Source organism: Macaca fascicularis, chromosome 5, assembly GCF_037993035.2.
Source record: "Macaca fascicularis isolate 582-1 chromosome 5, T2T-MFA8v1.1".
NCBI lineage: Eukaryota > Metazoa > Chordata > Mammalia > Primates > Cercopithecidae > Macaca > Macaca fascicularis.
Genome location: NC_088379.1, coordinates 115,990,680 through 116,007,874, shown reverse-complemented (window position 1 = coordinate 116,007,874; position 17,195 = coordinate 115,990,680). Strand labels below are relative to the sequence as shown.

The following is a 17,195-nucleotide window of genomic DNA, read 5'->3' as shown; positions in this document are numbered from 1 at the left end:
TATTTATGACAAACCCACAGCCAATATCATACTGAATGGGCAAAAGCTGGAAGCATTCCCTTTGAAAACTGGCACAAGACAAAGATGTCCTCTCTCACGACTCCTATTCAACATAGTATGGGAAATTCTGACCAGGGCAATCAGGCAAGAGAAAGAAATAAAGTGTATTCAAATAGGAAGAAAGGAAGTTAAATTGTCCCTGTTTGCAGATGACATGATTGTATATTTAGAAAACCCCATCATCTCAGCCCAAAATCTCCTTAAGCTGATAAGCAACTTCAGCAAAATCTCAGGATACAAAATCACTGTGCAAAAATCATAAGCATTCCTATACACCAATAATAGAGAGAGAGCCAAATCATGAGTGAACTCCCATTCACAATTGCCTCAAAGAGAATAAAAGGCCTAGGAATCCAACTTACAAGGGATGTGAAGAACCTCTTCAAAAAGAACTACAAACCACTGCTCAACAAAATAAAAGAGAACACAAACAAACGGAAGAACACTCCATGCTCATGGATAGGAAGAATCAATATGGTGAAAATGGCCATACTGCCCAAAGTAATTTACAGACTCAATGCTATCCCCATCAAGCTACCACTGACTTTCATTACAGAATTAGAAAAAACTACTTTAAATTTTATATGGAACCAAAAAAGAGCCTGTATAACCAAGACAATCCTATGCAAAAAAACAAAAAACAAAAAAACAAAGCTGGAGGCATCACACCACCTGACTTCAAACTATACTATAAGACTATAGTAACCAAAATAGCATGATACTGGTACCAAAACAGATACATAGACCAATGGAACAGAACAGAGGCCTCAGAAATAACACCACACATCTACAACCATCTGATCTTTAACAAACCTGACAAAAAAAAGAAATGGGGACAGGATTCTCTATTTAATAAATGGTTTTGGGAAAACTGGCTAGCCATATGCAGAAAATTGAAATTGGACCCTTTCCTTACACCTTATACAAAAATTAACTCAAGATGGATTAAAGACGTAAACGTAAGACCTAAAACCATACAAACCCTAGAACAACACCTAGGCAATACCATTCAGGACACAGGCAAGGGCAAAGACTTCATGATTAAAACACCAAAAACAATGGCAACAAAAGCCAAAATTGACAAATGGGATCTAATTAAACTCAAGAGCTTCTGCACAGCAAAATAAACTACCATCAGGGTGAACAGGCAACCTACAGAATGGGAGAAAGTTTTTGCAATCTATGCATTTGACAAAGGGCTAATATCCACCACCTATGAAGAGCTTAAACAAATTTATAAGAAAAAAACAAACAACCCCACTCAAAAGTGAGCAAAGGATATGAACAGACACTTCTCAAAAAAGGACATTTTTGCATCCAACAAACATGAAAAAAAAGCTCATCATCATTGGTCATCAAAGAAATACAAATCAAAACCACAATGAGATACCATCTCATGCCAGTTAGAATGGTGATCATTAAAAAGTCAGGAAACAACAGATGCTGGAGAGGATGTGGAGCAATAGGAACACTTTTACACTGTTGGTGGGAGTGTAACTAGCTCAACCATTGTGGAAGACAGTGTGGCTATTCCTCAAGGGCCTAGAACCAGAAATACCATTTGACCCATTACTGGGTATATACCCAAAGGATTACAAATCATTCTACTATAAAGACACATGCACACGTATGTTTATTGCGGCACTGTTCACAATAGCAAAGATTTGGAACCAATCCAAATGTCCATCAATGATAGAATGGATTAAGAAAATGTGGCACATATACAACACAGTATACTATGCAGCCATAAAAAAGTATGAGTTCATGTCCTTTGCAGGGACGTGGATGAAGCTGGAAACCATCATTCTCAGCAAACTAACAGAGGAACAGAAAATCAAACACCACACGTTCTCACTCATAATTGGGAGTTGAACAATGAGAATACAGGGACACAGGGAGGGGAACATCACATACCGGGGCCTTTTGCGGGGTGGAGGGCTAGGGGAAGGATAGCATTAGGAGAACTACCTAATGCAGATGACGGTTTGATGGGTGCAGCAAACCACCATGGCAGGTGTATACTATGTAACAAACCTGCATGTTCTGCACATGTATCCCAGAACGTAAAGTATATAAAATAAATAAAGAAAAAGAAAAAGAAAGCCACCTATACTAGCTCACTCATGTTTAAATTTAATTTTTGTAAATTAAAAATATATATAATGATTATGTGAAGGCAGTAGAATGTTGAGAGAGGCAAATAGTGCAGGATTAAGCCCACAGACTCTAGAGCCAGACTACCTGGCTTTGTGTCCTGGCTGTGCCGCTTACCGGCAGTGTGATTTTTGGATAAGTGCTTAATTGTTCTGTGCCTCAGCTTTGTCATCTGTAAAATGAGGGATAATAATAGTATTAAGATTATATTTTAATATATGTTTTATATTCTATTACTATATAACGTTATGAGGATTAAATGACTTAACTGCTTTTGAAGTGCTTAGAACAGTATTTGATACATAACATTCCTTCATAGGCATTTACGTTATTACCACTTTTCTCCTACAATAGCCAATTTTGTAATGGACAGTTTGTTTTAACAAATGTCCATGCACACTTATTCAATTATTCTGTTAGATAAATTCCTAGAAATGGAATGGCTACGTCAAAGGATGTGTACATTTTAAATTCTGGTAAAGAGATTGCATGAAAAATTGGCACATTATAAAGGATACACCAATTTTTGCTCCCTCTGAACAGTACTGAATCTAAGTATAGTTGTATGTTTCAAAATCTAGTTCTCAAACTTTGGTTTTCATAAGAAACACCTAAGTGCTTATTAAAATAGTAAATTATCAGGACCCTCCTGCAGAGATTCAGTAGATCCAGTATGAAAACTTGGAATCTGCATTTTCTTTTTTTGAGATGGAGTCTTGCTCTGTTGCCCACGCTGGAGTGCAGTGGCACCATCTCTGCTCACTGTAACTTCCTCCTCCCGGGTTCAAGCGATTCTCCTGCCTCAGCCTCCCAAGCAGCTGGGACTACAGGTGTGTGCCACCACACCCAGCCAATTTTTGTATTTTTAGTAGAGACAGGGTTTCACCATATTGGCCAGGCTGTTCTCAAACTCCTGACCTCGGGATCCACCTGCCACGGCCTCCCAAAGTGCTGGGATTACAAGTGTGAGCCACCATGCCCCGCCTGAAGCTGCATTTCCTTAAACAACACCTTAAGTAATTCTGATGCAGGTGGCCAGTGGATTGAGAAATATTGTGCCTTATCTTTGACTTCCCTTCTGGCACTGATAACTAAAACCCCACTGACATGATAGTCATGTTCAGCAAAAACAATTCTACCAGGAGCTGGGCAGAAAATACCATATTTCACAAGCCAACTATTAATACATTTTTTTTTTCTTTATGCGGTATAAGAAATTAACCCCTTTTTGGGTGGGTGCAGTGGCTCACGGCTGTAATCCCAACATTCTGGGAGGCCAAGGTGGGTGGATGGCATGAGGTCAGGAGTTCGAGACCAGCCTGGCCAGTGTGCTGAAATCCCATCTCTACTAAAAATACAAAAATTAGCCAGGCATGGTGGCAGGCGCCTGTAGTCCCAGCTATTCAGGAGGCTGAGGCAGGAGAATCACTTGAACTCGGGAGGCAGAGCTTGCACATTTCCATCAGTGACAAATTGTTCAGTTATATCTCCAAATCTGTTCACACTTAATTTTCCCAATGTAGATCTCATCATTTCAAATGTCATTTTTAATCCTACAAATGTGTCAGACTTCTACACAGTATTCCAAAGTGCGAAATAAAACCGGTTTTTAAGTGTGAGATAAAAGCCTGAGGCTAGCAGTCTTGCACAGTTGGGCAGATGCAAATGTTCTGTTTTTGTATATGTAAGACTTTTTGGCCTGGGTGTGCACCAAGATTGATATTTTTTTAAGCTACCAGTCTAATTAGTTTGTTAGCTCCCCTTCTCATAAAGGCTGGATGCAAAAGGTTGGAAAGAGGTCACTGTGTGCCAGCATCAGAGGCAGCTGTCAAGCAAAACAAGACTCCCTGGACTAGCTAAATAAAATTTTTAAATTGGAGGAAATCAGCGCCAGTCATTCAAATTAATAAGGTAATATCACACCTTTAACACCAACACATTTATAACTTAGTCTAGTTACAGTCTACCTTTATTTAAAATAATAAGGATGAATTCCAGAAACAGAGAAGTTGCTTTTAACAAAGAGTTTGCTTCTCAGCTAATCATTCTGCCAAATAAGTAAATATGTAAAGATTATTACTATTTTAGGCTAACATTTCAAAGCTTAATTCCACTTGATTATGTGAGTGCCCTGTGATCTCACCTCAACCTTTCCCTGATAATATGCTTCCTTCCCTCTATCTCCATAGATGACATATTTCTCTTCCCTTCCCCTCCTCATCCCTTTTGACTACCGTATGGAGTCTTTGCTTCTTTTCACTCCTAAACTCAAAGGATTTCTCTCTACTTTCACATCATTTACTTTCCTATTGATTCCCAGCAAGATGGTTTGTAACCCATCTATTCCTCTGATGAACCAGCAGTGTTGAAAGCCACAAAAAAATTTCTTAAGGGTTAAATTCAATGGACATTGACTCTCCGACCTCATGCCTACTCAGTACTTTGTTAGGCCCAAATACTTTTTTCTCTTGTCTTTCTTTTCTTTTTCTTATCCTTGGCTCACTGCAAACTCTGTCTCCCAGGTTCAAGTGATCCTTCTGCCTCAGCCCCCCAGTAACTGGGATTACAGACACATGCCACTATACCCAGCTAATTTTTTTATTTTTAGTAGAGACAGGGTTTCGCCATGTTGGCCAGGCTGGTCTTGAACTCAGATGATCACCCACCTCAGCTTCCCAAAGTGCTGGGATTACAGACGTGAGCCACCGTGACCGGCCTTCTTCTTTTTATTTTTATTTTTGGTCAGCATGTTGTTTTAGCAAAAGTTGTATTTCTTCATTTCAGGCACTCACCTGTATCTTCAAACATTACTGCCTGACCACGAGGACATGTGCACATTTATAATGATGCATAGACTATTGTGAATCTCTCTTGACCTCTCTCCCTCTAGTTCCCACTCTTCTTCCCAAAGATAATTTATGGTCATCTAGCTCTTTTCATATCTATAAATTTATCATCCAACTTATAATTCACTCTAATAACATCAAATATTCTGTCCAAGCAATTATCCTAATTTTGACATTTTCAGTCTTTACTGCTGAAATCCCAGTTTTAGATTGCCAACTAATTTCCAGTATGAACTCTATGGTGGCATGCAAGGTATTGCTTCTGATGAAAGACTTTGCCACATACATCACATTTATATTGTTTCTCTCTTGAATGGGTTACGTGATGTCTCCTTAAGTGTGAGCTATAATTAAAGGCTTTGCCACACTCATTACATTGGAAAGGTTTTTCTCTCATGTGTACTTCCTGTATTTGTGTGAATAATGAAGAATGGAGGAAATTCTTCCCATACTTATTAGAAATATGGGTTTTGAGCCTACAAGAAATTATTTGGGATGTTGAAGCTGAGGAAGCATCATTGATAGACTGGTCCACTTGATTACCAATTTTCCATTCAGTCTGAAATATGTGCAGTTCAGGCAGATGCAAATGAAAGCTTAATCCAAGCTGGTCTTTAATAGGCTTGTTTCCAGCATGACTTTGATTGTGTCGGTCTGTACTACCAGTTAACTCTTTGATTTCTGTCATGGGTGCTTCATGGCCATTTCTTTCAATTTCTTGCCACTGAAACTGAAAGTCATGAATATCTTTCTCAATTTCTGGGAAGCAAAAATCTCCAATGTGATAATTTTCATGTCTTTCCAATGTCCCTGTGTGGAACACTTCTGTATTGCCTTGCCCTGTTGATGAGAACTCCATCATGGATTTTAAAGAGCTACCCACAGACTCCAGGTTCCTGTAGTTCTCCAACATCACGTCCCTGTATAAAGCCCTCTGCATAGGGTTCAGGCATTTCCACTCCTCCACTGAGAATTCTATAGCCACATCCCTGAAAGTCAAGTACTTGTCCCTGAGGAAGAGCTATCCCTGGCTCCTTTTCTTTGCTCTTGTTGGTGGCTTCCTTACATAACATGAGTCTTTGGAAATCAATCCCAGACGTCTCAATTTGCACTCAGTTGAGAAAGAGGGGCCAGAATTTCCAGGTCTGTGGGGACCCCACTTCCCTGGTATAGCAGCACCAGAGAACTCAAGACCCTTTCTTTTATGAGTCCTTTATTGCTTACTCATTTATGCTTCTTTAGTTACTAAATCTGATGAAGAAGGAAGCCAAGATTTAAGGCACTGGAGGACATATCACTGGCTAGTGACAAGGCTGTTAAATAACATCAAGGTTCTTGATGTTCACATTTAGTATTCTTTTCCCTAGCTAGGTGCAGTGGCTCACACCTGTAATCCCAACACTTCGGGAGGCAAAAGTGGGGGATCACTTGAGTTCAGGACTTTGAGACCAGCCTGGGCAACAGAGCAAGACACCATCTCTACAAAAAAATTTAAAATTAGTCAGGCATGGTAGTGCATATCTGTAGTTCCAGCTACTTGGGAGGCTGAGATGGGAGGATCACTTGAACCCTGATATTCAGGACTGCAGTGAGTTATGATCACACCACTGTACTCCAGCCTGGGCTACAGAGACTCTGTCTAAATAAATAAATAAGAAAAATAAAACAGTATTCTTTCAATTGAGTCAGTTTGCAATCCTGACAAGAGAATTTACTGCATTTTATCATAGGGCTCTGTGATGTAATGGTGAGCACTCTGGACTCTGAATCCAGAGAATTTACTGCATTCATGCAGTATTTTCTAATCCAAACAGTTTAGTAAGCAATATTGTCCTGAATATTAACATAATTTTAGGATGCTGAAAGAGTTCATTCAACTGACCAAAACATTAAGCATTAAACTAAAAAGCAAATTTACAAAGAAAAGGTAGATTTTATTTTTAAAAATAATTCCTAAAAATGTTCAATTTGAATCTAAGGAGACTTCGAGAATGTAGTAGTGATGAGGATTCTGATTCTAGCTAACATTCCTTGATGATGGATTTCATCTCATCTTCACAGCATCCCCATGAGGTATGTATGTATTATTAGGCCTGTTTATTGATAGATAAATGGAGGTTTATGAACATTAAGTAACTTGGACAAGGTCATGTAGTTAGATCCAGAGCTATAACTTAGGTCACCTGGCCTGATTTCAAACCTTGTGTTCTCAATTGAGAGGAAATGTGTGGGCCAAATTATTCTGGATTTCTCAGAAACTCTGCAGTTCACCGCATTGTTTCCTGATATTTTTTAAATGCCGGCAAATCTTTTCAATAGACTCTAATCCTAAATTATAGTGCTGATGTTTTCCAGGAATTAGACAAACCATGAACAAAGTGAGTGTTTCTCTGCAGAGCATTCTGCAGAACACAGGTAAGAGCAGACCCCTCCATGGCAAAGCTTCTCTTTGCCCAAGCAGTTGTAGAGACTGTCTTGTTTGTTATTCCTCGTAGAGAGACCACTTTCCTGCTGAAAAAACCTCGTAGAGAGACCACTTTCCTGCTGAAAAAACTTTTCAGCAGGAAAGTGGTTCGTTCAGAAAATATGTTTGGGAAGGGGTCACACATGTGAGGAGAGCAGCTGTGAACACTCATACAGCTCTTTGTTCCCTAACATTTTCTATATTCAGCTCATAATCCACTTGAGCAGTGGTGCCAGCTGGCAGGTCCAGCAGCTCATTTTTCTTCTCATTTTCAGCAGATCATCTAGTTCCTTCCCTGTGTGTTTCTACCCCCATTTCATAGCCACTCACCTATTGATAAACAGGTTCTGCCTAAAACACGTCTCATCTGCCAATCCATCAAGGCAGAATATGAAATTTTCCCAAACTCCAAATTACTGTTGGAGTCCTTAATATAACATACATATTTAAATGGGAACTGTGAACACACACAGAGGATGAAGGGCTGAAGTAATGAGTCCTCGTGCCTGGGTTCTAGGCCATCTGATAGTGGTTTACCCTCTTTGGCCTCTGTTCCCTCATTTACTTTGCAGATTAATTAAGGTTACTAATTCTTATGGGTTGTAAAGGATGCTGAATTCCTAACTCCCAGTCCCTATGAATATGACCTTATTTAGAAACATGGGCCGGGCACGATGGCCTACACCTATAATCCCAGCACTTTGGGAGGCCAAGGCAGGTGGATCACTTGAGTGATCCAGCCTGACCAACGTGGTAAAACGCCATCTCTACTAAAATTACAAAATTAGCTGGGTGTGGGGGCAGGCACCTGTAATTCCTGCTACTCAGGAGGCTGAGGCAGGAGAATTGCTAGAACCCTGGAACCTCTGCAGTGAGCCGTGATGACACCATTGTGCCCCAGCTTGGGTGACAGAGTGAGACTCTGTGAAAAAGAAAGAAGGAAAGAGAGAAAGAAAGAAAGAAAGAAAGAAAGAAAGAAAGAAAGAAAGAAAGAAAGAAAGAAAGAAAGAAAGAAAGAAAGAAAGAAAGAAAGAAAGAAAGAAAGAAAAGGAAGGAAGGAAGGGAGGGAGGGAAAGAAGGAAAGAAAGAAAGAAAATAAGAAAAGAAAGAAAGGAAGAAAGAAAGAAAGGAAGGAGACAGAAAGAAAGAAAGAAAGAAAGAAAGAAAGAAAGAAAGAAAGAGAAAGAAAGAAAGAAAGTAAAAGAAAGAAATAGAGAAAGAAAGAAAAAGAAAGGAAGGAAGGAAGGAAGGAAGGGTCTTTACAGATGTTCAAGTTAAAATGAGGTAGGTCATTAGGGTGGGCCCTAATCCATTATGACTTATGTCCTGACTTTTAAAAGGGGGAGAAATGTGTATACAGACAGATAGTAGTAAGGGGAAGACAATGTAAAGACACAGGGAGAAGGCCGTCTACAAGCCGAGGAATGCATAAGGCTGGGAGAACGTAGGAGAGAGGCATGGAACGGATTCTCCTTCACAGTCCTCAGAACGTTCCAACCTGCCAAACGCCTCCATTTCAGACTTTCAGCCTCCAGAACTGTTGAGACAACACATTTCTGTTGTTTAAACCACCCAGTTTCTGGTATTTTGTGATGGCATACTAGCAAATTATTGCACTACACAGTTGACTTTGAATTAAGCAAAAGGGAGGTTTTCTCAGGTGGGCACAATCTAATCACATGTGCCATTTAAACTCATTTAAAAGAGTAGCCAAAGAGCAAGTCAGAACTATTCCAACCATGAGAAGGAGTTGATGAGGTGGCACAGGGGCTCTGAAACGGGGGGCCCCATGGCAAGTAACAGAGGGAAGCTTCTATAAGGTAACAGTGATCCAACTAAAGACAAGAAAAGACTAAATTCATCTAACAACTGCAAGAAGCGATTCTGCCAACAACCTGAATGAGCCTGGAAGTGGATTCTTTCCCAGAGCCTCCAGATGTAGGAGGCCAGCCTGACATGGATTCCCTGAGCTAGAGGCCCTGGATGAACCCAGGCAGATTTCTAACCTACAGAACTATGACATAATAAACAGGTGTAGTGTTAAGCCGCTGTCTGGGGTAATTTGTTATGTAGCCATAGAAAATACACCCTAGCTAGCAAGTATTGAGTGCTTTCTTCACCAGTCACTATTCTAAATGTTTTACATTCAAGGGGAAAAACAAAATCCACAGCTAAGTACTGCCATAGGACTATTGTTGTCCCAAAGCAATAAAGATAAAGTTACAGCGGGGTGGTGAGGGGGGTGGGGGAGTGGGAATTATGTGACATCTGAGGAACAACAGCCTGCAACAGACAGACGATAAACAGAACACCCTACTAAACAGAAAGCAGAACCAGTAGAACAGACAGAATGGGAATTAAAAATAAACATAATAAATGTCTTTATAAAAATAAGGAAGAATGTCAGGAACATGACGCATGAACAAGCAATTACGAAGAACCACTTAGAAATATTTTTAAATGTAATTGTTGAAATACAAACATAGTAAATGGCAAAACAAATCATGCCTGATGGTCCAGTAGAAGCCTGGGGCACCATTTTGCAACCCCCTGTGAGAGTTAATTTCCAAGTGCGTAGAAATTACTGTCAGAAGTTTTTGAAAGGCCAAAAAGAGACTAAAAGATATCTTTAGAGGAGTATAATCTGAATGTTTAAACAAGATAATCTTTTAAGAATAGAGACTCTTAAAATACGAATTAAGAAGTACTATATCTAATTTATTCTCCCTCCCCAAATATCCCCCTGTATTACTAAGGCTAAATAAGCCTAGTAGATATGTGAGGAAAACTCAGAGCAAAACTTTTAGCCAGGTCACACATGTGATTTAGCTGCATCTTGATTCCTATGTAGACTTACAATTACCTCTCCTCAGGAGCTCGTAAACTTACCGTCACCTCTCCTCGGGAGCTCGTAAAGTCAAGAAGAGCAAATAGAATATCAACTAGGCTGAAAGGCTGACCCAGGTGGGGATATTCCCAGGCAAATGTTAAGTTTTGGCCAATTTCCAGCCTCTGTTTTCCTCCCGTCCTCACAGCTTGTCCCAGGACTAACCCTGAGGGTCAACAGGAGGGATAAAGCATCGCTACAGATGGCCTAGCTCCTCCTTGTCCAATTTTCCCCTAGTTGAAGGAGAGTCCAACCAGGGTCCAGAAGAAAGTGCCCTTAGTGCCCTATCTAGTGCCACAGTGAACTGGACACAGAGGATGGAGAGCAGACATGCAACCAAGGTCAAAAGCCAGGAGCGTGTTACAAAGCAAGCCAGCTCTGGCAAAGGGGGCTAAGGTACTGTGAACCCAAAATATCTGAGACAGGTCTCAGTAAATTTAGAAAGTTTATTTAACCAAGGTTAAGGACACACCCATGCCACAGCCTCAGGAGGTCCTGATGACATGTACCCAAAATGGTTGGGATACAGTTTGCTTTTATACATTTTAGGGAGATGTGAGACATCAATCAATATGTGTAAGATGTACATTGGTTCAGTCAGGTAAGGCAGGATAATTCTAAGTGGATAGTGGTGGGGGCCTTCCAGGTCATAGGTGGATAAGAGACAAAAGGCTGTATGCTTTTGAGTCCTTGATCAGCCTTTCACTGAATACACAATACACAGTGTATTCACTGAATACACTGGCTCAGTGAATCTGCATTTTTACATATACAGGGTAGAAGAAGCAGTCAGATATGCATTTGCCTCAGATGAGCAGAGGGATGACTTTTGTACCTGTGAAGATAAGCTGTGAAATTCAACAGAACTGTTTTAGGGTAAAGATCTTGAGGCCTACAATGAATTTCCTCGTGGGCAAATTGTGAGGGAGGTAACTCGTATTCTTAGCTATCTTATTTAGGAATTAAAATAGGAGACAAGTTTGCCTGATGTAGTTCCCAGTTTGACTTTTCCCTTGGCTTAGTGATTTTGGGGTCCCAAGATTAATTTTCCCTTCACAGTACAAAGTCCAAATGCAGGAGATCAATGAATTAGGAAAGCCACAATTAAAGTAACTGGTGAACCAAGTACGAGCTGGACTGGAGAAGTTCCACTGACAAAAGGTACCTATCTGGGACAGCCTTTTCTATAGACTGATGGGGCATTTAGAGCACGAATGAGTGACTTGGAGTTTTGCCTCCAAACTCCAGCTAGTGGTAGTGTGAACCCTACTACCACTGACAAACTTTTCTGATATTGACTCCCAACCTGACTAGAAATGAAGGGTATTTCTCATTCTTAGATTTTTCCATCCGGACACTCTACAAATTTCGTTTGGAAGTCTAAGATCATTTGTCACACTCTTTGGACATCAAGCTCTGTCTGTTGCCACCTGAGTGGTTGGGACTTACCTGGCTTGGGCTGTGACTAGACTGCTTCATCCTGTTGCAGTTGAGTGATACATGCAAAGAGTCAGAAATGTGACAAAACTTCCAAGAACAGGAGAGGGCATATCATGTCTTGTAAATCATGAAGTCTGTGAGTAAAAGTCTTTGTGCATCACGTTCTGAATATAGATATTTTTGGAATCTCAGAGGTGGTCATTTAGATCAAATCAAAGTAGAGTTGACCTTCAAACAACATGGGTTTGAACTGTGCATGTTTACTTGTATGTGGTGCCTCTGCCACCCATGAGACAGCAAGAGCAACCTCTCCTCTTCCTCCTCCTCAGCCTACTCAACACGAACACGATGAAGATGAAGACCTTTGTGATGATCCACTTCCACTTACTGAATAGAAAATGTATTTTCTCTTCCTTATGATTTTCTTAATAATATTTTCTTTTCTCCAACTTACTTTATTATAAGAATACAGTATTTAATACATACACCATATAAAATATGTATTAATTGGCTATGTATGTTATCAATAAGGTTTCCAGTCAACAGCAGGCTACCAATAGTTAGGTTTTTGGGAAGTCAAAACTTAGACTCAGATTTTCAACTGCACAGAGGTTGGCATCCCTAATCCTCACGCTGTTCAAGGGTCAATTGTACTATTTTTTGCCTAAAGTAGTTATATAAAAACTACCAGCAAAAATTTTATCGGAGTTGGTGGTTGTGGATCCATGATATAAGAAGATATTCATGAAGGATCTGAGCAAATCCAGGTACGAAAGCTCCGTAATGGATTATTCAGAGAAATTAGGGAATATTCTTAGTAGATGTCCTGAAGGACAACTGCACGTGGACTTTTCCTTTTCGTGTATGTAACTAACTCCCTCACTCAGTGCATATGGACTTTCGTCGACTTTTTGGAAGGAAGGATATATCTCAGCACCCATTTTCCCTTCCTAAGAGCACCTTTATTTCACATAGGGGAATTATTTCTCCCAGGGATAAGCAGTCTTGGTGGCACTAAATGTGATCGGGACCTTTGCCTTTTCCCAGCAAAGAGTGTGTGATTTCATTTGGCACAATAGGAACTTCTCTCCTGGTACTTTGAATTGCCAGCAAGCTGAATTAAGATAAGGAAGACAACTTTTGAGCTTTTCATTCTAAAGAGAAGCCCAGAGTGGATCCTGCTGGCTAGATATCTGGTAGCTATTCTAAGACTTGTCTTGGTTCTTTGGTTGTCGAACCTCCCATCCACTCTGAGAGTTACTACAAAACTCCCGCTGGTTCTTGTTAACTGCAACAAAAAGAATCTCAATTGATATGCCCTCTGCAAAGTAGTATACAATAAAGGCATGGCTGATGTCTGCTCTTGGACTGACTTGGTTTGTGATTCTGAGAAACTAGATTAACCTCACTGAGCCTTAGCATCTTCACCTGTAGAATGAGAAACAAAACCCTCCTTCCAGGTTGTCAATGGAATTAAATGGGCATTTATGTGAAAGCCTGCTAGCTTACCTGCAAAGAAAATCTGTGAATTTCCATGTCAAAGTGGTTCATTAACAATGAAAAATTAGGCTGGGCGTGGTGGCTTATGTCTGTAATCCCAGCACTTTGGGAGGCCAAGGCAGGTGGATCATGATGTCAGGAGTTCGAGACCAGCCTGGCCAACATGGGGAAACCCCGTCTCTACTAAAAATACAAAAGTTAGCTGGGCACGGTAGCACGTGCCTGTAATCCCAGCTGCTTGGGAGGCTGAGGCAGGAGAATCACTTGAACCAAGGAGTCAGAGGTTGCAGTGAGCCAAAATCGCGCCACTGCACTCCAGCCTGGCGGCAGAGGAAGACTCGGTCTCAAAAAACAAAACAAACTATGAAAAATTGGTCATTTGGCTAACGATGCCAAGACGGAGTGTCAGGCAATCATTTAAAATCAGAGATTTTGTAAGAAAGTTATACTTAATAGTCAAAATACATTTCCCCCTTATTACTGTGCTTGGCAGAGGTCAGAATTAGATTTTCACGGGTATATTAATCCTAACAATACTTCTTCTTTGTTGGCAATAAAGGTAACAAAGTTTCCTATATGAATATTTAAGAAAAGGGCTTGGCATGGTGGCTTTGGGAGATGAGGCAGGAGGATTGCTTGAGGTCGGGAGTTTGAAACCAGCCTGGACAACAGAGTGAGACCCTGTGTCTATAAAAAATTTTTAAAATTAGCCAAACATGGTGGTGCATACCTGTAGTCCCAGCTCCTTGGGAGGCTGAGGCAGGAGGATTGCATGAGCCCTGGAGTTCCAGGCTGCAGTGAGCTATGATCACACCACTGCACTCCATCCTGAGTGATAGAGTGAGACCCTGTTGAAAGAAGAAAGGAAGGAAAGAAGGCAGGCAGGCAGGCAGGCAGGCAGGCAGGCAGGCAGGCAGGCAGGAAGGAAGGAAGGAAGGAAGGAAGGAAGGAAGGAAGGACATCTCTGTTTACAATGCTGCTTTACATAAATGTTACTTTTCCATCTGAAATAAGGAATAGACAATACCGGTTTACCAAAAAAATAATTTTTGCCAGACTCCGTCTCAAAAAAAAAAAAATAATAATAATAATAATTTTTTTGAACACTCATATCTCACAGAACTGGCCTTTTCCTGGAACAATTAGAATTGTACCTGGAAGGTTGCACTGTCTCTGGCTTACCAATGCTTTGTTTGGGTTAATATGCTGTAGGAGCTTCAAATCGTACGTGAATTCTTGCTATTGACCAGGAAAGTAAGAAAGCAAGTTGGCTTCTTTTGATCACTCTCCTAAAAGTGAGAATTTTAAAGTCATGCATTGGTGTAACAATAAATTTTTAAAACAAAGAACAGTAAAAAGTATCCTATAAACGGACCCAGCTCTGTGCTAGATAACACAGAGCAGTGGGTCATGAAGCCTGCTTGTGCCCTGCCCCACCTCTGCTCCCGCTCCATCAAGCAGGAGGAGAAGAGCATGATACAAAACTGGCCTTCTTTACCTGTGATCCACCTGGACTGAGTGAGCACATTTATTTATGAAAATGTTGGCAGTGGGGCAGTTCCAGCCAGGTGCGGTGGCTCACACATGTAATCCCAGCACTTTGGGAGGCCAAGGTGGGCAGATCATAAGGTCAAAAGAGCAAGAACTTCCTGGCCAACATGGTGAAACCCCGTCTCCACTAAAAATACAAAAATAGTAGCTGGGCATGGTGGCACGCGCCTGTAGTCTTGGCTACTTGGGAGGCTGAAGCAGGAGGAATTGCTCAAACCCAGGAGGCAAAGGTTGCAGTGAACCAAGATTGCAGCACTGCACTGCAGCCAGGCAACAGAGCGAGACAAGAAAGAAAGAAAGGAAAGAAAGAAAGAAAGAAAGAAAGAAAGAAAGAAAGAAAGAAAGAAAGAAAGAAAGAAAGAAAGAAAGAAAGAAAGAAAGAAAGAAAGACAGAAAGAAAGAAAGAAAGAAAGGGAAAGAAGGAAAGAAGGAAAGAAGGAAAGAAGGGAAGGAAGGAAGGAAGGAAGGAAGGAAGGAAGGAAGGAAGGAAGGAAGGAAGGAAATGTGCGCAAACTGAACAGTCCATAGGTCCTGGCCAAAGGGGAAAAATGGAAAAGCCCAACTACTGCTTTAAGGCAACGTTTTTCAAAGTGTCATGTGAGATTTATTCTGCAACCAAATCATCTTGAAACTGTATTTTTTTTTAAAAGTGTATATGTGCGATTCACCTTGATTCAAGGAACCAGAATCTCTGCTACTAAGACCTTAAGAGACTCTTCTGCTGAACTCAAGTTTAAGAAACACTGTCCTGGGGACCTCAGAAATCTAATTCCTTGCCTTCTCCAATCTACCTTCTAGTCAGGAGAAAACTAGAAGAAACAATGCACTTAGTAAATAATTATAGATTCAGTGTTATGGGAGCTAAAATGCGAGAGAGAATTCTGGATAGAAAGGGATGCTCAAGACACTCTTATTAATTGCAAAAATATGTTTTCCTCCAATAATATAAGTCTCACTTAGTGGTCATCACCTGGCCACTAGAAGCCACCACAGAACATTTTCCCCCATAAACAGCATTGATCAGCACAGTGATTGTTGAAATTTGAATTATCTATGAGCATTTTAAACATAAAAAGATATGGAGTCCTTCCTGAAAAGTCAGATCGGCAATAATTGGTTGTCACTGAGTAGTAGACACCCCCTTTAGATGGGTATTTGGAGTTCATTTTACAATATCCCCAACATTCTCTCTTCTCCCCAGTAGGATGAAAGTGTCACTTGACATTTATCAATAAGCTTATGCTGGTTTTGTTGCTGTTTGATTAAGAAGAAAGTAAAAGAGCAACACTAGAAAGATGGCGGAGCAAGAGCAAAGAAAAACTCCTTTGGTTCCAGAAAATCTCCTGAAAAAGAGGAAGGCTTATCAAGCCCTCAGAGCCACCCAGGCGAAGCAGGCAGTTCGGCAAAGAAGGAGCAGAGGAAAGGAAAAAGACTCAGATTTAAACGACTGGAATCATTCCTACATGATTCCTGGCAGCAGAAACGTGACGAGGTGTGTCTCAGATGACTAGAAGTGAAACCTCACACCTTGGAATTACCAGATAAACATTCCTTGGCCTTTGCTGGACACATAGAAAAGATCAATAGCATGAGTTTACTGGTGCAGAGAACCATTGCAAGACTTCGCCTAAAGAAAATTTTTAGTGGTGTCTTTGTAAAAGTTACCCCCTAGAACCTAAAAATGCTGCATATAGTGGAACGTTACGTGACCTGGGGATTTCCAAATCTGAAGTGTGTCCAGGAACTCATTTTGAAACATGGACAATCTGAGGTCAAGAATAAGACCATCCCTCTGACACACAACACAGTGATTGAGGAGCACCTGGGGAAGTTTGGCATCATTTGCTTGGAAAACCTGATTGATGAAATTGCCTTCCCAGGGAAGCATTTCCAGGAGATCTCATGGTTCTTGCTCCCTTTCCACCTCTCAGTGGTCCATCATGCTACCCAAAATAGAGTGGGCTTCCTCAAGGAGATGGGCACACCTGGCTATCAGGGTGAACACATCAATCAGCTCATCCACCAGCTGAACTAGACCCAGGTGCCAAACTGCAGTAAATTTTTATCAATGAAGGGGAAGCATGTGTTTTTGTGTTTTGGGGGGAAATTTTTACTGAGTATCTTCAGAGATTATTTCCTGCTTTATCTTCAAAAACTAGAAAGGAAGGGTCAAAGGAAAAACAGTAGCTGGCCAGCTGTGATGGCACACATCTGAAATCCCAGCACTTTGGGAGGCTGAGGCTGGTGGATCACCAGAGGTTGGGAGTTCGAGACTAGCCTGACCAACATGGAG

At 40.8% G+C, this 17,195-nt stretch overlaps 1 protein-coding gene and 1 pseudogene across 1 annotated transcript; one reads left to right on the top strand and one right to left on the bottom strand.

Moving 5' to 3' along the window:
* Positions 1-5,431: 5,431 nt before the first annotated feature.
* On the bottom strand, positions 5,432-6,133 carry LOC102126545 (putative protein ZNF321). Its single transcript, XM_015450614.3, is given in 3 exon segments — positions 5,432-5,472; positions 5,475-6,063; positions 6,065-6,133. Coding segments are annotated over 3 exon segments (699 nt in total).
* A 10,061-nt stretch (positions 6,134-16,194) lies between these two features.
* Positions 16,195-16,937, top strand: LOC102126912 (large ribosomal subunit protein uL30-like 1 pseudogene; annotated as a pseudogene).
* Positions 16,938-17,195: the final 258 nt, after the last annotated feature.